The following is a 21,163-nucleotide window of genomic DNA, read 5'->3' on the forward strand; positions in this document are numbered from 1 at the left end:
CCTTGGAGGGAAGGCTGCCTAAGCTCTCAGACGCCGATCTGTCTGCAGTTGCAATGTTCACCTTTGTTTCCCAGAAGCCCTGTTGACAAGTCTCCTCACCCATGGCTGGACCAAAGAGTATAAGCATCTGCCTAAACTGAATCTATGTGGAGATGCTCAAGGACTGGAAAAAGAAACATTTCCACTTCACACCTGGGACATGGGGTGGTAGCCAGGCGTACAGTGCACACCCACCATTGCCCGAACACACACATCCCTGTGACTTCCATGCCCCACTTACTGTGACCCAAGTGTCTAAGATTAAACTAATATTTAAATCTCAAAAAAATGTCTCCAAGGCTCTCTATAAAAAAAAAGCATACTGGTGAGGAAAAATGAAAGAAACTAGTTTCATATCTATAGAAGCAGTTTTTCCCAAGTAAAAACCAATGTTTACCAGTGTGTGCAAATAGAAGCATGAAACTAAAAAGGGTTACATTTCTCAGCATAAGCAGAATCATTGAGTCGAATAAAGTGCATAGTGTATAGAACTATGAGGAGAATTGAACTTGCTTCTTAACTCTTCGTACACTTCTTTAATGTGTTTTGAAAGTGGCCAGAAGTTTTAGAATCCTCTGTGTTTCAGAATGAACCCCCATGGCTGTTAGTCAACCAAAAGTCAGAACTCGTAAGTTGGCATGTTTTTAACTTGGGGTGTTGAGCCCTTGTGACCAAATGCAGGTGACCCTCAAACCCCACTCGGGCTATGTGTGTGGGCGGCCAGACTTCGGGGCAGTGTAGATAGCTAACAGTCATAGCTAACCCTTCGGCACGTTCCCACTCTTCCCTTAAAAAATAAACATTTCATCTGGTCACAGCAAGTCAGAATCGATGGATAAATCATAAAGTCCAGTTCATGAACCTAGCTATCCCAGGGTCCTGTCAACAGTGACACGCATGTAGGTCTCAATTTCTAGAAGGCTCTCAAGAGGGACTGCCCCTTGAAAGTGGCTTTTACAAGCTCCGGAAAAGATGAGAAAGGTAAAGGTGCACAGGAGTTTCCCACCAGAAGGGAGACCTGTCTGCTGTTGGTTTATAGGAATAGTGAAACGGTGACCCAGATCCTTTCTGTCACACCCAGGAGGCCACCAGTGACCCGCTTCCTAAAGTGGGATTCAAGGGTAAACATTATAGAGTACTATGAAAGTCAGCATCAATTCCAAACCCTGGGTGCATTTTAGAATGTTCCCATTGCACACTGTGGGCAGAACCATTCCGTTCGTCAATGTGCACGCGTGGCAAAGAGAGAGAACGCATTTACTAGGTAAGTCTAACTAGATTCCTGGAAGTAATTCAGGCCCTTATCACCTTCACTGGAGAGAAAGTTGTCGTACCTCATCTTCATGCCAGCAATAGCTGATATTTGCAATACTGTGCAAACAATGCCAGGTTTTACACGCCATACAGGCTTGCGACCCAATCAAACAAAAAGGAACACTTACACAAGAGATGCTAGTGCTCAAAAGGCAGAGTCATCTAATATCTGTAATAACTTCAGAATTGAAAAATAAGGTGACACCTGTCAGGTGGTCTCCTGTCATGTGGAAAGGTTAGCAGCGCCTGTCGTGAGCACCGATTCAGCTTGCACGTTACAGGGAAGGGTAGTGTGGTTTCGAAGCACCAGCTGCCTGTTATTTCAAGCAGGTAGTTTCTTCCTGAAACCTGAACGTACTGTGGTTTCTGTTAGAGAGGTAACATGTGTAATATGATCCTGTGATGCTTTCCTGGGGTGAGCAGATTTTCTTCTTTCCTTCTACTTGACCTCATGTAAATAAATCATAGAACGATTTTCTAGTGAGCTCAGCTCCACGATACTTTCTGCATCCTGACACTGGGGACAGCACCCTGCTGGGGAGCAAAGGGAACTGGTGAAGCCACTGGCTTTGAGAAGGGACCACACCTGAGGAGGCCCCAGTGCAGGGACAGGAAGGGACTCCCAGGGGCAGGAGAACCATATTCTAAGTCCCGGCTCTGCTGAGTTTCTGCCAAGAACAAGCCCCATAAACTCTTGAAGAGTTTATGTTTTAAAACTTAACAATAACAGAGTTGAAGACTATCTTTAAAATACTTTTTCCAGCTCTGATTTTAACAGTTGATAAAACTCTCTAGTAATTGCCTGTGGAAGCACTTTATAAACTTCAAAATGAGATGATGGGCCTTTATTTGTGTATTTTTTATTTAACACTTCATTTTTAAGGAAATATTTCCAGGGTAAAAAGATTTTTAAAGGGAAAGCACATCAAACCACAGACCTAAACCTCTTGTTCTGCAGGTCAGACCAGTGGCATATCCTCTCGAGCCGTGTGCCCTCCCACCCTGCCCCTCGTGTTACATCCGGCGGCTGCACAGAAATCACTGGAAGTCTCCTTAGGTCACTTCATTAGACTCTTGTCCCTTGGAGATCATTGGATATAGTGTTTCCCCATGAGTCTCCAGTCAGGCCTGCCCTTTCTGGAACCCTCCCTGAATCCTTTCCCTTGTGTATGACCTTCCCTGGGCAGTCTGAATTTAGGATATTTTATTCTCTCTTTCCTTTACAGGCCTGTTGCATTTTGAGTGAAACTTTTCACATGGCCTCATTTTCACACAAAACCAAGCAAAAATAAGAAATCTACGGCACAGTAGAGTTGCTTATTACCTAAAAGCTGGTTTAAGATATTGTAAGAAGTGAAGTGAAATGTTCTGTACTATACTTACATACATTGATATGGAAAATATTTTTCGTGATCTGGTATAAAATTGATCAAGCAAATAGATATCATAAGGGGAACTTTCAGTTTTGTTAGGTTTAATGACATTGTATTCTTAACATGCTTTACCTTTAAATTTTACTTTGTTTACTGTGCTGAGCACTCGTGATAGATCTTTTACTAAGATTAATTTTATTTGCCTTCATTTTATTTTTTTATAACCTCTTTTTCCTCTCCTGTCTACCTTACGATTTTTGAATTGTTTGTCTGTATATAGCTATAGACATAGATGCTACTGGCTTAGATGCAGAAGAAAATGATATTCCAGCAAACCACCGCTCCCCTAAACCCAGTGCAAACAGTGTAACGTCACCCCACTCCAAAGAGAAAAGAATGCCCTTCTTTAAGAAGGTAACATTAACTTCCCAGCTCCCATCTGTCCACCTGCTCAACTGCACTGCGTCACACTTCTAGTCCTGCTGACTGTCTGTGTCCTTGACAAGCCAATAACATGCATGCTCTGTTATTCTTTGTTTCTTTTCCATGCTGCTGTAGCTAAGCAGAAGCAGAAATCGGTAAGTCTACATTGACATAAGCTGTGTTTATCCTGCCACTGGCATCATTAGCATTCAATCGCACAGTTTTCTGAAATACAGTCATTTCTGCCCTAAGAAAAGAACCTACCAAACAGCCGATTTGAGTCCATGCATTGCAAACCAACTCAATTCAGTGAGTGACCTGTGAGGGCACCATTACAGTACTTATCCTTTTTGATGGAATAATATCTACTGCCAAGGGAACTTGTGTAAACCTTCCAGGGTTTCAAACACTGACAACGCCCTATAATGCACCTCTATTGTGCATGCTTATTCTGTCTGTCTTTGTCTTTCTTTTTTTCTGGAAAGTTAACTTATGATCAAGCATATTAAAACCATGATTAGATTCTGATTTATGATATCCAGATACATAGCTTGTACTAAAAAAATATTCAAGTCTTAATTTAGTCAGTATTTAAACTTCTAATCCATTAGGTGCAAAATCTGCAGATGAACAAGACCAGTGGAAAACTGCAGGCTTGTTTTGGCGGTTTACTGTGAGTTTTTCCTATTGTCATATACAAATACTCCCCCAATGTTCTTGCCTCCTCCATCAGTCCGATTTCAGCATCTCACCTGTTGGACAATGGGGCGGTGACCGTGTGCACAGCCTTTGCCACGGGCCAACCAAGATGCCACACAGTGATGCTCTGCATCCCCTGACTGAAAACTAGGTAGTCCTGAGCTCTCTTTACTCCAAAGTCTAATTCCTTTCAGCATATTTTGTAACTTCAAAGCATTATTTTTTAAGGATGTGTCCCCACCAGTGTCCATTCCTTTCCTTCTTTCACACACCGCTTTCCACAGCCCACTACGCTGTCTTTACAGTCAAACATCCCAAGTCACCAAGCTCTACACAGCCACGGGTATATCATGACGCACAGGTGCTGAGTAAAGCCTACTCTGCTCTGAGCCCTCCATGCCCTAACCTCTTTTCCTCCTACATAAGTATTTTGCTCTGTGGAGGAATTCGGAGGTCATCGATGAGGTGTCAGATACATAACTGTGAAGTTGCTGGGGTTTTTTTAAAATAAAATATGGTTACTTTAATAATGGAAGACCTAAGCACCCCAGGCAGAAATTCAAGTAGCCGGATTATTTGTGTGAGCACAGAAGCCCCCGCCCATCTCTGGTCCTATCTTCTTGTCACAGAGAAAATTTACAGGCGGGTTACTGACAGTGCGGAAGCCCAGAAACTCAATATCACTAACTAGGCTGCTCTGGGCTTTACCAAGCGGTGACATGGCCTAAAACCATTATTAGTCAAGACACGATTTGTTGAAGTTTTCTTACTCCTAAATTCTAAAACTTTTCTAAAATGTTTATCACAATTTTTCCACTGAATAATTTGAACAACATCTGGTTAGCAGAAAAGGGTGATGGTGTCATTATCAATAGGGCACAAAGGACCAATATTCCATCAAATAAGGTAATTTCTGTAGCTACCCTATTGATTAAGCTGGCTGATCACCAGCAGTCACAGATCGAAGAAACCAAAGTCCTGTCAAATACTGGGCCACTTAATACTTAAAGACCTGAAATAAAATTTCTTGGTAGCCATTACCAAAGTGCATGCCATTTATATTCCTAATTACAATGGTGGAAAAGGTATTCTTACATATCATCGTTATAAAGACTTCTAAACCTTCTCAGTATCGTCCCAGGTGGTATAACTAATAATTTAACAAATATGCTTATGATGCCTTCGGCACTGGTATTCATTCTTCTTATGTTATTGATTACGTGGTCAACTGCAGTGGAGAGTTCAAAAACGAAGCAAACAGAAAACCGGAGATGCAGTGTGACATTGTTCTCCATGTTTCAGGTTGCTTTTAGAATGGTGCTTCTGTGGCATTTGTGTTGTCACTGTATTATGTTTGTCTTGGGTTTTTTTCTGTTTAAAAATGTATTCCACCTTTATTGTGACTTCTTAAGTGAATTTTGAATGCTAGGTAAAGTTTTAAGCAGTAAAATTTGACGGCACAGTCCAGCGATATTTTCTCCCCTCTGATCGCGTTTGTCTGTGACTGTCACTGAAGTCTCAGATGGAAGCTTCAGAATCTGAAATGGTGTGTCCTTCTCCACTGAAGCAAGTTCAATTTAGTTGGATTCAGAGTTTGGAATGAGCAACTTTGAGCAACACTGAAGTGTTCTGGAGCAACAACAGGCTGATGCAAAACTTATGTTCATATTTGTACATTTATCAAATTCTTAAAATAGTTTAAAGAATATTTTTCTGTCGGTCTATGTTATGAAAAGAAATTCTTAAAGTATTATTTTAGATGCTCCTCAAGCAGAAAAAGTCATATAACAGTGATTTCTTTACCTCGGATCCAAGGCCATGTGTCTCTCTTCTGCATTAGAAAATATCATTTTTGGGACCAACATAACATTTTTGCTATCCAAATAGCCGATTTTAATATAATCAAACAAGTTAATGGTTACCTAATGTTTAGGAAAATTTTATTCTGATTATTTTATTTGAAGTAGTTAAACTCAAAAGTTTGGAAAGTTTTAGAAATTGCTACCAAATTTAGCTCCTCCCCTTCTCTTCCAAAAAGGAAGAAAAATTACTGGGGGACTCACGAGTTAGTTATACAACAGAAACACCGCCATGCGCCCTCGGAAGTTTCATAGAGGCGCAAGTCGGTAATGGACTTTTGAGGCCACTGGAACAGGCTTGATTTGCGCACATTTTCCACCTTTCCTCCAAGACACTGAACCTTGCTTTTTAAGTTTCAAGTCATGGAAACTTAAAAAATATGAATCAGTAAGCGGAAGATAGTAATCCTGATTACTGTCTACTGAAACAAGCATGCCTGCTTATTTTAAACTATTCAGAAAAGTAGGACTTTTTCAGTATTTCATATTGAGAGTCAGTGTTTTGAAACTAGGTTTTATCCAGGTAAGACAGACATCTAAGACGCACAGGTAGTGAGGCGTTTCTTTTCTTTGTACTTAACCATGTTAGGTCCGAAACTGTGCCTCTTCACAAAATTCCAAAGCACCTGAAAGCAGCCTTAACCTCAGTCAAGCCTAAAGCACCTATTCTGCATGAGGCATGTTTCTGTCTCTTCTACCAACTAGTTTTCATCCCAAAGCAGCACCTTCTGCTTTAGGAACTAATCTGTTAGTAGTGTTTCTTAACGAGAGAGAGAGAGGGGGAAAAAATAAAACCTGTAGACCACTTAATAACATGAAAACTTTAAGAAAATCAACCCATCAATCTTTGATTGGGTTTATTTAGAAAAGAGGCAAGTTAAAAAAAATTAAATGTCTAGAAAGCCAGTGTCTCATATTACAGAGTCCAGAAAGAACAGTTTTCACACAAAATACTTAAGTTCCCACACCCCGTTAACTATCTGAAGTCATCTCCTCTCTCCCCAGACAGAGCACACTCCCCCCTATGATGTGGTACCTTCCATGCGACCCGTGGTCTTGGTGGGCCCTTCTCTGAAAGGGTACGAGGTAAGTAGTTGCCCTCTGGGGCACACTTGGCCTTTGCATGCTGAACTGCTTTGCGACTCAACTTCCCTCTCCTGACTCTTGAATTTAGAACTTGAGCTCCTACCAGCAAAGCATGTTGTTTTTCAAGCTGTGGTCTATATTGCTTTCTGTTTTGTTCTGTTTTATTTTCTTGTCTGTTGCTCTGGAGATTTCTGCTAGCTACAGTCTACTCAGTCCAGGGAATAGTGTCAGATAGACAGTGACTGAGATGACTTATGATGTAACGTATTACCATTAAAGCATCAGAATAAACTCAGGGAACTTTGACATTTTAATTGTCAACTTGTTGGAACTCAAAACAGAAAAATGGGGTGATCTCAATGCTGCTTTTTCCAAATGGGAATCTCAAGTTTTCAGGCATTCTTAAGAGGAGTAAAATTGTTTTATCATAATAGTAATATTTTTGTTGTATCTTAATCGATTGCTTGCTCAATTGCAGGTCACAGATATGATGCAAAAAGCATTGTTTGATTTTTTAAAACACAGATTTGAAGGGCGGTGAGTATATCATAATCCTGGGTATTAGGGATTTGTCTTGGAGATGACAAAACCTGGGAGGGACAGGCATGTGATCCCAAGAGAAACCTGAAGTCTGTGGGGGTGACAGGAAATCCGTTCCATCCAGTTCAATCTGATCCCACAAATATTTGTCACATTCGCTCCGCACATCCTCAAACCTGGATAATCCATCTCACTGTCGCTGCACCTGTGTTCATGACATAAACTTGGCCAAGTGCCTGCTGAATAGTCTCACCCCAAATTCATGGTCAACTGGCCCTCATTGCTGCCCGGGAGTCATCCTAAATATCCCACTTCAACTTACTTTTCTACTCCTTGAAAAGACTGTCACACCAGCTCCTCTCTCAGACCTCTAGCATCCCTTGCTCACCTCGCTGTCCTCCGTAAACTTGCTTCCTGTTTCATCGAGAAAACAGACAGACAAAAGAGAACTTTCGAGAGTTCCCACCACCACACCCACACCTACTCACATGTTTGCCTCTGCTTTTCCCCTGTTACCCTTAGCAGTGGCCAGCCCTCCCACTTGGGGGCTAGGCCCCATTCGCTGCCCCCACCCCACACAAGCCTTTCCTCTCATCGCTGTTTCTCATGCTAATGGAAACACCATAAGCATAAAAGACAAAGTCATTTCTTCCTTCGATAAAAAAAGTTTACCTCATTTCCCCTCCAGCTGCTCTTTTCTCCTGTTCTTTTTAGCACAACTCCCTGAACAAGTTGTGTATGCAAGCTGTCTTCTAATAGCTCCAGTTGTGTGTCCATCGGTCACCCCAAACTAGTCACATCAGCTCTCCAGTCATGTTGGTCAGTGATCCTCCTACTGCTGCGTTCCGGGGGAATCTGCAGTCCTCTCAACTGACGCGGTGGACCACACCATCCTCTCAACACCTTGTTTAGTTTCTGGAGCCACACTTCCCTGGTTTTTCTTTTATTGCACTAGCTACTTCTTTGTCTCCTTTGCTGATTCTTCCTCATCAACTAGCCATCTGAGAAACAGCAGGGCTAAGTCCCTTGGTCTACTTGGTCTACTACTCCTTCGGTGATTTCATCTGATGTTAGAATTTTAAATAGCATTCCCTCATTGATCTCTCCTCTTCACTTCAGACCTGTGTATCCAACTGCCTATTTCAGTATCACCTCTAAGATCTCTAATGGATTTCTCAATCTGAACCTTCCAACTTACCGCCAAACCTGTTCCTCTCATTGTCTTCCATGTCTGTTAAGAGTTTCTTCATCTTTCAGTCCCAAGACTCTTCAGCTCCACGTCATTGAATCATCCTTGACTGTTCTTTTTCTCTCCCATGTCACACCCAAGTGCTATTGTCATCCATGTTTTCAAAATATATCAAGAATCTAATCACTTTTTACACACTCTCTGCTTTTGGTCTGAGACATTGTCATCTCCTCCCTGGATTGTTGCAATAAATAGCTTCCTAATTGGTGTCCCCACTTCATCCCTGCTCCCTTAAAGTCTGCCTTCAACTCAGCAGTCTCAATGACCTGTTGTGCTGTGAGCTGGGTATTCTCACCCCTTTGTTCAGACCTATCCAATGTCTTCTCTTTTTGCTCATCATTAAAACCAAAGTTCTTAGTTCTTAAATAAAAAAGCCCTGCCCCCACAGTCTGACCATCCACATACCCACCCACCTCTTTCAATTTATTATTCTCCCCCTTGCTCCTTCTCATCCTTCCATACTTCCTTCTTTCTTACTCCTTAGTGTCCCAGACAGCCAGACACATACCGACCTTTACACCTTTCCATTTACAGTTCCCTGTACTAGGAATACTTTTCCCTCAGATATTCTGATTCTTCTTAATATATGTACACACACACACACATACATACATTCTCACCCATCCCTGACTTTTCTCCCATAATTATTTTACATATTAATGTTGTTGTCATTCTCCCACACTTTGAATGCAAACTGCACATGGGGGAGGGTGTTTCTGAATCTGTCTTATGAACAGTTGTGTCCAGAGCCACACTCACTGTGAACAACAAATGGATGAATGTTGAATGAATGGCTCGTGTGCCCTCTCCACTAGGGAAATGCAGAAATAGTGAAGCTGCTCACTGTCTTTGCCTGTGAGGAGCTCATGTGTAAACCATACATTGAAACTGCAGCCAGTAAAATATAAAGTAAATGAAAGGGTAGCTCGACGGACATATGTCCAAGGTACAGGTAGGACAAACCGGAAGGATTAACACCAATTTAGGGATGTCAGCCTCCAGGAAGGGCTTTTAAATAGAGCCTATTTGAGTGAATTTAAAGAGAAGGGGGATGTCCACCAGAGGGTGTAAAGTGCATGACAACATCAAGGTGAGACACAGCATCACACATGAGGCAAACGCCTAGAGGTCTTCTCATCAAGTCTAGGCAGAGAGTGGCTGGTGACAAAGCTGGGGCCAAGCCTAGTGAGTCACATTAATCAACTTAGACTTACTCCTCTTCCTGTCCTCCCCTCAACTTGCTTCTGTAAATATTTATTGAGCACATTCTATCCAGGCATTAAAAGGAGCAAAAGCAGACAAGGACCTTGGCTTCATGGCGCTTACTTACAGCCTATTGGAAGGCAGCCTTGAGCCATGTAAAGGTTAAGCCAACTTCTGAAGCATCAAAGATACAATGGGATTCTAAAAGGGAAACTCAGCCCTGGCTGGTGTAGGTCAGTGGATTGAGTGCGGGCCTGCGAACCAGACGATCGAGGTTCGATTCCCAGTCAGGGCACATGCCTGGGTTGCAGGCCAGTTCCCAGCGGGCGACACATGAGAGGCAACCATACATTGATATTTCTCTCTTTCTCCTCTTCCCTTCCCTTCTAAAAGTGAATAAAATCTTTAAAAAAATAAAAGGGAAACTCAGAATTTAAGAGTAGATTATAGAGGCTGTGTGAACATACAGGGCTGGTGAATGTTTTTGTATTTTTAACAAGATAAATGAGCTGCCTTTCTTCTCCACATTCCTTTTCTTCCCCTGTCTGAACAATACAAATGTAATAGACGGTATCAGTAGGTTTCAGTGTTCTTTTAGATTTCTCAGTGTAGCACTTTCTCCCTCGAGCACACCTGCTTCTATAGTCATTTCTTACTTACTCTGGCAGGAGAAGCAAGGATAAAGAGAGAAACATTTATTTATAGGAATACAAATATCATTAGTAATCAAGCAAAAGACTGAAAGCATCAGAAAAGAAACAGAATTCAAGGTATAAAAAGACTTTATGATCAAAGGCTACCTAACCAAATGCTCCTAATTAGATATTTTTGTTTTCCATTGCTGTAAGAAATATATTTTATTTTGTGCCAGGAAACTCAGCTTGGTCCTTGGGCCCTTGACTTGGTCCAAGACTTTCAGGCTCTGGCCAAGTATAAAAGGCACGCCTTGAATTGCGCCTGTTTAGCTTTCACTTCTTTATTCTTGGCTCTGTCATTTATCATAATTTGGAATTGTCAACATGAGCATGCACACCGAGAAAATTGCTGGACTGGGCACTCTGCTCTCCACGACTGAGTTTAGCCCCATGCCCCTTCCTAATTGCCACAGCTGGGGAAATGAGATGGAATTTCCTGACCTACCACGTCTGTTCGAACCTGAGTATATTTTGAATTTGGAAGAAAGATTCCAGCCATAAGGTGTATCTTAGGCGGGTGTTCTAAAGTATCGGCTATCCAGACTGATTATGTTTAAGAAACAAACAAAATACATGTTGTATCAATCTTTTGTTTCTGGCCAGGAGTAACTCCCACATGGCTTTATTAATGGGCCAGCTCTGGCTCATCCTAACTCACAGAGCTGGGGTTCAACTTTCTAGGCCTGTGATCACCAAAAATCCTCAGAGGAAGTAATAGTGTCCACGAGGCAGAATTTCAAAAAGCCATGCAAAAACTTAACATTTTTTTAAAAAAATCATGGCCAGACATTCAGAGTAACTGTATCATTAAATACCGTTGTTTTGGCCAGCCAAGATAGCAATGGAGGGTGGAAAGTCATTGAAAGTATTGGGTATGTCTAACTCTAAAAGGACATACAATTCTAAAAGGACAAAATACTCCTTAATTATCTATTAAATAGACTAAACTTATTTTTAATTAAAGTCTAAGAGGAGAAAATACGAAAGTAAGTATTGGTGATGAAAAGATTCTAGATAGGAATTCTTTTCTGCTCTTAAACCTAGTTAAGTTGATTTGCCAAAGCCCCGAAGAGTTGTCAGATATTCATTTAAATAGCGTTTCAGTTGTCCGGTCAAAGAAGAGACAATAAATCATTATCCTTCTGCTGTGTGCAATAGAGTAGCCCATTCAAATAGGACTGACCCTAACCACCCATGTCATGCAAACAAAGCAGTTTTCCAATTCACCTGGTAGGACAATGCAGGGAAATTAGCAAGGAAATCAGAGACAAGGACAGTGATGGATTCAACTGCCCTCCAGTGTTTTAAAATGTCAGCTCTGAGCCTGAGGTGTCTAGAATTCATACCGGATTGCCAGAGGGATATGTGTATATTGAATCTTGGGCAAAGGGATCTTATCGAAAAGAGTCGGTAATCCTGGGAAACATTACATCATTTTATGGAACATTTACTTAGGTGTGAGACAACTTCTAAACTGGTGGTTTTCTGCCTTGGCTGTATATTAGAATCACCTATAGCATTTTAAAAACAAAATAAAAACCAAGGGCTTTTATTCCACTGGTGACAAGTTGGAGCCAAATCTCTAGGGTGGGACCTAATGTAATTTTAAAAGCTTACTCGGCAATTTTGATGTACCAGGAGCGTTGAGAACCACGCCTCTAAACTGAATTGTCCCCACAATTTTGCCCTTAGGATTTTCAAGGTCTTTTTTCTTGGCGGAAACTCAAGTAATGACAATTCCCAAAGCATACTTAAGGAGTTGAAATAGGATAGTGGCCAGTCTTCACACAGCGTACAAAGCTCATCACGTAAGCAGGTCAGTGGAAGCCCAGCTGGACAATACCATGTGTGAAAAGGAAAAAGCATGTGGGAAAAAGAGGAAGATGTGTTGTTACAGAAAACCCTGTCCTCCTGCTGAATGGGCTCAGACTTGAGATGCTCCTGAGTGGCTTTTGTCCTGTCTTGTCACCCCTGTGATCTCAGGATGGTGCCCATTACAGGGCAGCCTGTCTCCCATTGGGTGAGGCACAGGACACAGATTCTGGTCATCAGCAGTGCATGGGCCTTACTCAGCTGTGCTAGAATAATGCCTGGCACTTCAGGTACTCACTCTGCCCTCTGCCTGGAACAGGCTGCCCATGCGTCCATGTGGCTCGGTGGTTGCCAGGCCTGGGGTCTGGGGAGGACTGACCACAGAGAGGCAGCCTAGGTGAAATTTGGGGATAATAAAATTATTCTGCATCGTGAACATGGTGGTGAATATCAAACTCTGTGAATTAGTCCCAGTTCATAGAGGATCAATTTTTATAGTATAGAGATAAATTGATTTGCAAAATCCAGTAATCTCTTTCCACACTGTACTGAATGTACTGCTATCCAAAAGGCAACCGATTTTAACTCTATTGGTTGTATCTTTTGCTATTTACTCCTTACCTCTAACGTACTTAATTTGCTATTTGAGGTTACGGTGTTGGACATTATCCACTGACTTCCACCACGAAGAATGTGTCGCTCTCCCACACCCAGTTCTCCTCTCTCTCACACCCCTGCATACACATCTCATCCTCCATTCTCCCAACAGTTAAGTCATAACTTTGGGCTGGCTCCATTTTTAGTATGTATTATAGCCATGTAAATAATAAGTAAGTAGGCCGTGTCAAATACATTATAATTGCTTTTTCATGTGCATTTTCTTTGTGGTTACTATGAGATAATTTTACTTTTTACACTTGCTTAATTTTCTGTGTATTTGGCACCATTTTGGCCCCAAATTCTTCCCCAGTTGTCTAAATCTCCTCACATTGGATTCAATGCACCAGGTAGTCTCTCAACTTTGTACTTTTGAATCTCTAGGTGTGTCCTGGCCTGCTCCCATCTGGATGGTTTCGGTGCTGGGTGCATTTTCCATTCCGGGACATCCCTTGCCATTGTCCTTGAGATTGCTGTCACTTTCCCTTTGGGCCTGGAGCCCCCTTTTTCCAGATCTCTCATCTCGTTCGGGGTTTATGACAACATCCTCTAATAGTTTCTCTGGAAAGAGTACATAAAAATTTTCTTTGAGACCTGAATGTCTAAAAAGGTCTTTAGCTTGGCTGGTGTGGCTCAGTGGATTGAGCACCAGCCTGCAACTGAGAGTTTTCTAGTGTTTCCCAGTCAAGGCACCGCCTGGGTTTCGGGGCCAGGTCCCCAGCAGGGGGTGTGCGAGGCAACTGACTGCCATCTCTCTCGTGCATTGCTGTTTCTCTCCCTTTCTCCTTCCCTTCCCCCTTTTTAAAAAATGATAAAATCTTTAAAAATGTGTTAAGTCAACCCTCCCATTTAATTGATAGTTAAAATGGTAATGGAATTCCGATTGGAATGATTCCCCCTCAGAATTTTTGAGGCTCTTTGCTCCAGGGGACCTGCCTCTTCCCGTGGAAGCTTTGTGGTTCTGCTTCATCCCTAGCATCACGACATTTATGTGAATGTTCCTGTGACACTTTCTGCTGGATCCTTTCCACTGGGAAAAGTCAGGCTCTTAATTCTAGAATTATTTTTTAGTTTTCTGTACTCTCTTTTTTTTTTGACCTCTTCTAACTTGGAATTTGAACGTTCTAGATGATTCTCTAAATTTCATACCTGTCTTCTCCTATTTTCCATCTTTGTCAGCCTCACTGGAAACCACCAAAGTCATTACCTTTGGCTCTTTTCTCTTTGGAGGTCAGATTCCCCAGGGAACAATATTCCATTTAAAATCCTTTCTTTTCCAAATAATACGTACTCTTCTCTGCCTAGAGTCACCTGGTCCCAGACACTGTTTTGTCGCCTGTAGAGACCAAACCAGCTGTCTCAGGGCATGTAGGGAAGATGGTCACCTGGGGGCTTGGTGTAGCAGGAGGGACCTGGAGGGCCCTGACCCCCAAACACCTGGAGCCAAACCTCTTGTGTCCAGCACTTCCTTCACCTTCTGCACAGGTGCTGCGGCCCTTCCAGTTTGTTCCCTGCCTTTTCCTACTGCTGCCTGGTATATTCCGCGGTCCCCAGGCTAAGTCATTTGCACTTTCTAGCTTCCAAAGTTTAATGTTCTCATTTCTACCCTACCAAAAATGACCCCCTAACTAATTATCGTCTGTTACAACACCCTCTTCACAACAGTCATCTTATTCTGTAATTACTTCATTTATTTTTATTACCTGTCTCTGCCACTGGATTCTCAGCTGAGGAAAGACCACGTTTCCCTTGTTCTGTGGTCATACCTTTCACAGCACTATACTTCTGGGGGGGTCTATAACACAGGGCTGAGAATACGTGTTTAAGGCAGCCTGGGTTCAAATCCCAGCTTCATCATTTTTAGTTAATATGTAAACTTGAACACAGAATCTACCGATGGCTCATTTTCTTCATCAGCAAAAGTGGTATGATAATAAACTTCTCTGTCAGAGTTTTGGGATGATTTAAGGATATAATCCGGGTGATGAGGTAATGCTTAGTATATGCCTGGCCCTTGGTAAATTAACCAATAAATGCTAAGGTAGTGCAGGATTGAAAAGAATTAGAACAGTCAAGTGCCTTAACAATTTTTTTGGTTTGAAAATATGGTCACTGTATATGTTTCATACACAGATGAGTTTGAGGCATGTATTTCTGTCCCTTTTTCTTCAGTTAATAACTTTAGGGTCTTCTGTTCCTTTTTCCCAACAGGATATCCATCACAAGGGTCACTGCGGACATCTCGCTGGCCAAGCGCTCAGTGTTGAATAACCCCAGTAAGCACGCAATAATAGAACGATCCAACACAAGGTCAAGCTTAGGTAAGTGTGTGCAACTCCTGATGAAGTTAAACAATTCAAACACTTCTCCCTGAGGCTGCCAAAGAGAAGATCTAACTAGATGGCAATTCCTTGTGTCACAGAGCAGAGAAGAAACAGACACGTGTTAGCAGTAGCTAGTGCTACAGTCTTGGTGACTTCGTGGCCTGCCGGAAGTTGTTACGATGGTTCGGAGTTAAAAATTCCGCAGGCTGTCAGCAGTTTTGGTTGTGGTTGTTGTCATTAAGGTGAGCTTCGGTGTCAACAGACTCAAAAAAACCCCTAGCTTTGCATTATTGTTACCACGAACTAGTTCATTACCTCTTTAAGGCCTAGTTTCCTCATCTAAACAAAAGAAATAATATTAGCCTCTTGTAGAATTACTGTAGGGATTAAACATAGTGTGTCCTCTGTACATGATAACTGTTACCTCAGACCCCTTACTTAATAGCTGAATTATAGCAATGGCTCTGTCATTCACCATAGTGTCATGTGTGGTATAGTCTTAAGCTTGATAAAGGATGGAGTCAGTCCCTGGTGGTTTCCCATTGATTGACATTACCAGTATTTTCATTTTGTTTACAAGAACCGTGTACAGAGTTTAGTTATTGTGCTTAGGGCTATGTTTGTGTACTGCTTATTAACATATTAATGTGACCTAGTGAGACCCCCGGGCAGCTATTTCATCTCTCTGGCATGTGCATGGAGTTTGAGGTTAATCCTTGTTACCCATGGAACTGTGTTGTTGCGTTTCTGGTTTTATCAAGTACAGTTTCTCAGGCTTGTGTGAGATCTTCACTTTTAATTTTTTCTATTTGTATGTTACGTATATAACTCCCCTGAGAGACTGCCTTTTAACATAGAGGTTTTTAGTTTACTTTGAAGAATATTATTTAAACAATGGAGAAACTATTTAAAAATAAACTTTGTCAGAATATAATAATTTTTAGAACTCAGTTTTGTTCTTCACCTAACCCCCCCCCCCAACTGACTAAACTTCTACTCATCAGTTGAATAAATGATGTAACAGATTCGTTTAGCTTGCCAGGTTCTTTGTAACCACTAACTGTGTATTATTTTTAAATGACTCATGACCTCCACATACTTTAGACACTGAAAGTCATCCAAGCCTGGGAATAAAAACATGAATTGGTGAAGCCCCTTCCCTCAGGGGTCTGGTGTAGCAGTAAGACAAGCGAGGTAACAGCCCACTGAAACAGAGGGTGATCCATGGTCTTGCATGGACCTGGTGGCCAAGACGGCAAATGCTGCAGGAGAGCAGGGTCAGGATTTGGCATTATGTTGAATGTGGAACATGGAGGAGCAAACTCCAGGGAGACTGCCAACTTTTTGCCCTGAGAACCTGGCTGATGGTGTTATTCTGAGGATGAGGGGTTCGGATGAGGAGCTTGTTTGAGGGAGTGACTGGGGAGGGGGATAAGGAGGGTGATGGCTACCTTTGTAAACATGTTGAATTTGCAGTGTTATGGGGCATCCAGATACGCAGCAGACAACTGTGTATACAGATCTGGAACGCAGTAGACAGGATGAGCTTAAGATGCAGTTGATTCTCAAAATGCACGGTAGTTATGTTCCATGCAGTCCCTTTGACACCAAATTAGTGAATACTGAGCCACCGCTTCTATGAAAAATGTAGCAGGAGGTTCCTGCAAGCCTCTGGTCACAACATTCTCATTAACTGATCAATATAGTCTATTTTCTAACGTTTCTGTTTAAAAATACCTTATTTGATACTTACTGTTGACTCATTAACACTGAACTATAATTCATGCCTGAACAAAGCTTAGCTAACATGCAGTTTTCTCCATAAGGCACATCACCGCCTTCTTACACTTAGGAGCACTGGCCAGCAGGCCAGCACTTCAGCACTGGGCTTGGAGTGGTGGAGTGGGAGGGGGTTACACAGTGAAATCACACACAAACACAGAAATGAGAAAAAGAGTACAAAACAGACCACAAAAAGGACACTTGTTTACAGTCTGAGAGCTGGAACAAGGAGGCACAGAGTGTCAACTTGTTTGATCTCAGCTGACAACGTGCACCTTGGGGAGTTTTTTACTACTGTGCACGTGTCCCTGAATGACTGACTTGCAAAAATGCCATGAGTATTGTTTGGGGGCTTTACAAATCAATTTTAGCAGGTTGAAAAGTGTGCACGTACTGAATCCACAAACAACAAGGATGGACTGTACTTTTGGAAGCCACTAGTTGACACATGACAGGAAGAGCATCTTAGTGTCCACCTGCTACAGAGCAGTAAAGGGTAAAGTTTGGCCAAATCTACTGACTTTCCTGACAGGGCACATCTATCCTTGACTTTGTGCTCTACTCAGATGATGCAGGGAGAGCCAGAGGAAGAGTCCCTAGACCCGTGGAAGGTGGCTATGGGGCAGAGTCCACGGAATGGATCAGTGATCCACACGGTTCACACGGGTCATCTGGACTCCTAGGAAACTCAGCGTACACTTTCTGTTTGTAGAGAAGGAGAATGTATGTGCTATATGTAAACTAATTATATGTAGGTATGAGGATTTAGTTTTCCTTATGATAGCACTAAAGCATAGGTAATTCAAATCATACAGGATCCAGCAGAAATGAAGCTTGAGTGTGGTTAGTAGGGTATGTGAAAGTCCTGCGCAAGATGGACAGCAATTTGAACATTTCACCTAAAATGTCATATGGTATGTTGAGAGTGATCAAATTGAGACATTGAGAACAATAAACATTATACCATTTGGGAGATAGCTGACATATTCAATATCCAAATCAATAAAGTTATTGGTAAATGAAAAATGTCTTATTTTATGGAAAAAAACACATGGTCATTTTGGTCGACACAATATTTTACCCACCTATTTTGCAAAAGGGTTCCCTTTGTTCCACATTCTTGCCAACACCAAACTTTTTGATATTAGCCATTCCGACAAGTGTCAGGTGATAACTCACTATGGCTTTTGATTCGCATTTCCCTGATGATTAGTGATGTAGAACATCTTTCACGCACCTGTTGCCCACCTGTATGTATTCTCTGAAAAAAATGCCTATACAGACCATCTACCCATTTTTTAATTGGGTTGTTTTTTGCTATTAAGTAGTATGAGTTTTTAAATTTTGGATATTAACCCCTTATCATATATATATATGACTTGCAAATACTTTTCCCTTTCAGATTTTGCTGCACTTTTTAAATTTTTTAGTTGCTTTTGCTTTTGGTGTCAAAAAAAAAAAAAAAACCCTGCCAAGACCAACTGTCAAGGAACTTACCCCCTATGTGTTCTTCTAGGAGTTGTGTGCTTTCAGGTCTTACATTAAAGTCTTTAGTCCATTTTGAGTTGATTTTTGCGTATGGTATGAGTGTGGTCCAGTTTCATTCTTATGCATTCGGCTTTCCAGTGTTCCCAACACCATTTATTGAAGATGGCCCTTTCCCCATTGCATATTCTTGTCTCTTTAGTCATAAATTAGTTGACCATGTATGTGTGGGTTTATTTCTGTGCTGTTGTTCTACTCCACTGATCTGTCTTTTTATGCTAGTATCATACTGTTTTGATTATTATAGCTGTATAATGTAGTTTGAAATCAGGAAGCATAATGACTCTAGCTATGTTCTTCCTTAAGATTGCTTTAGCTATTCAGGGTCTTTTGTGGTTCTGTGCAAATTTTAGAATTGTTTTTTCTATTTCTTTGAAAAATGCCACTGGTATTTTGAGAAGGATTGCATTGAATCTACAGATTGGTTTGGGTAGTGTGCACATTTCAAAAATACTAAGGCTTCCTATCCATAAGCACAGTCTATCTTTCCACTTACTTATGTTTTGGTTTCTTTTATCATTGTCATAGTTTTCAGTCTAAGGTCTTTTATCTCCTTGGTTACATTCATTCCTAAGTATTTCATGCTTTCTGGTGCAATTGGAAATGGGATTGTTTGCTTAATTTTTTTCTGGAATTTCAGTGTTAGTGTACAAAAATGCAACCAATCTCTCATTAATGTCCTTCAACTACTGAATTTGCTTATCAGTTCTAACAGCTTTTGGTGAGGTCTTTAGGGTTTTCTATACGTGGTATCGTGGTATCGTACCATCTGCAAAGAGAGGCAGTTTCACTTCTCCCTCCCGGTCATGTGCGGAAGAGCTCTGACCAAGACTGTCAGCACCACGTTGGACAAAGGTGGCGGTGGGGGCGGGGGCTTCTTTGTCTCATTTCCAGTCTGACAGAAAAAGTTTTCAAGTTTTTGCCTTTGAGTATGACATTAGCTTAGCGTGATCAAATTTCTTAATGCTTACAATAAATATTAATTTAGATTATACCCTGATTGTTGAGGACCAGTGGCCATGAAAACATTTATAGGGCACAAAAAATAAAAGTTACTTTTGGAATAAAAATTAAAGAACAGAGAATAAGTGCATCGTTTTAGAACACTATTATGAAACAAAGTACCAGAATATCATTTACATTTTTAAAACTGCTGTTTAATTTAAATGTATATGAATATAAAGAGTATAAGGAACCTCAAATGCCCACCCAGTTTCAAGCCTCATGTATTCATGGCCAAAATGTTGTTTTGTTTCCAGTCTTCCCCTTCAAAATACTGTGGATTATTTTGAAGCAAATCACAAACATCATATAATTTTACCTGTAAATATTTCATTATGTATTTCTAAACATTAGGGACTCTTTCTTTAAACCATAATGCCACTATGGTACCTTAATGCATCATCAGATTTCCACTTAGCCACATATTTTCCCAATTGTTATATTTTATATAGTCTTTATATATATATAAATTTTATTCATTTTCAAATTATAAATATATAAATTACTATTCTTAACTGAGGATTCAAATAAAGTCTATACCCTTGTGATTGATTCCCTGTAATTTTTTACTTGAAGAAACTGGGTGACTTATTCCACTGAGGTCCAATCTGAAATTTGCCAACTGCATTACACTGGTATCATTTATACGATTGTCCAGTTTCTGCATTTCTTATAAACTGGTAGATCCAAGAGCTTAATTTTGACTTTTTTCTTTTAGAAGACTGTATTATCCATAGCATGTGACCAAGTATTATAAAGTTGGTATCTCAAGTGGTGTGGGCCCTAACTTTACAGACGTCCGGGTAAATGAAATTAAATAAAAATTATATTAAAAAAAAAAAAGAAAGTACTCCAGCGGTGACGCGTTGCGACGCAGATGATTAGTGACTTGCCTTTCCTTGAACCCCACTTAAAACCACCTCCAGGAATCTTCTGCACGGATCCAGAAGCACCAGGGAACTGCAGGTCTTCTGAAGGTCCCGAGTCTCGTGGGACCGGCCTTCATGACTGCAGTGGGCACTACAGGTCACATATTATGCTTTACAGACCTTCACTGCCTAGTACAGGAGCTTCCCCGACTATCTAACTTTAAATTATTTACATTTCATTTTAAAAATGTAGTTGCTACATTTCAGATGCTCACTGGCCACATGCGGTTAGCAGCTACCATGCCGGCTAGCATATTTCCATCATCACAGAAAATTCTATTGGACAGTCCTGTTTTAGACGCTAGAGAGATCATGCAGAAGTAGATGAACTGAATGAAATCTTCTTGGTGTTCAAGTAGGTTTTTAGATGTTTGCTAGTAAGTATTCTGTGAGTGGTACAGGTCAGATTTGTGTGGTGCTGCCTCTGACGGATAACTGCCTTGAAAATGTGAATGTTGCAGGACCACTCTTTAGTTGGTGGAAGACAGGATGTGTGTTTCTGGACCAATTTGTTATGGGCCCTCTCAATGTCTCTCCTATGGTACGGTACTTTTTAGGTCACTAATGCATGTGCCCATTAGCAGACCAATAGGTGATAAACACACAGAAGCCCACGCAGTGAAAGGAAAGCT

At 41.2% G+C, this 21,163-nt stretch overlaps 1 protein-coding gene across 14 annotated transcripts in view; it reads left to right on the forward strand.

The window, feature by feature from the left end:
* Positions 1 to 21,163, forward strand: part of CACNB2 (calcium voltage-gated channel auxiliary subunit beta 2) — a 336,710-nt gene that overhangs the window by 307,354 nt on the left and 8,193 nt on the right. For 7 of the 14 annotated variants that reach the window (XM_037060790.1, XM_037060789.1, XM_037060795.1 and 4 more), the window contains 4 exons: positions 3,007 to 3,140; positions 6,713 to 6,793; positions 7,272 to 7,330; positions 15,161 to 15,270. In XM_037060790.1, the coding sequence (XP_036916685.1) occupies positions 3,007 to 3,140; positions 6,713 to 6,793; positions 7,272 to 7,330; positions 15,161 to 15,270 (384 nt within the window). Of the gene's footprint in view, positions 1 to 3,006; positions 3,141 to 3,284; positions 3,305 to 3,760; positions 3,823 to 6,712; positions 6,794 to 7,271; positions 7,331 to 15,160; positions 15,271 to 21,163 lie in introns of all 14 variants that reach the window. The other 7 variants (XM_037060793.1, XM_037060792.1, XM_037060801.1 and 4 more) reach the window with 2 other exon arrangements.

Source organism: Sturnira hondurensis, unplaced genomic scaffold (assembly GCF_014824575.4).
Source record: "Sturnira hondurensis isolate 20B ecotype Veracruz unplaced genomic scaffold, ASM1482457v3 Scaffold0012488, whole genome shotgun sequence".
Lineage (NCBI taxonomy): Eukaryota > Metazoa > Chordata > Mammalia > Chiroptera > Phyllostomidae > Sturnira > Sturnira hondurensis.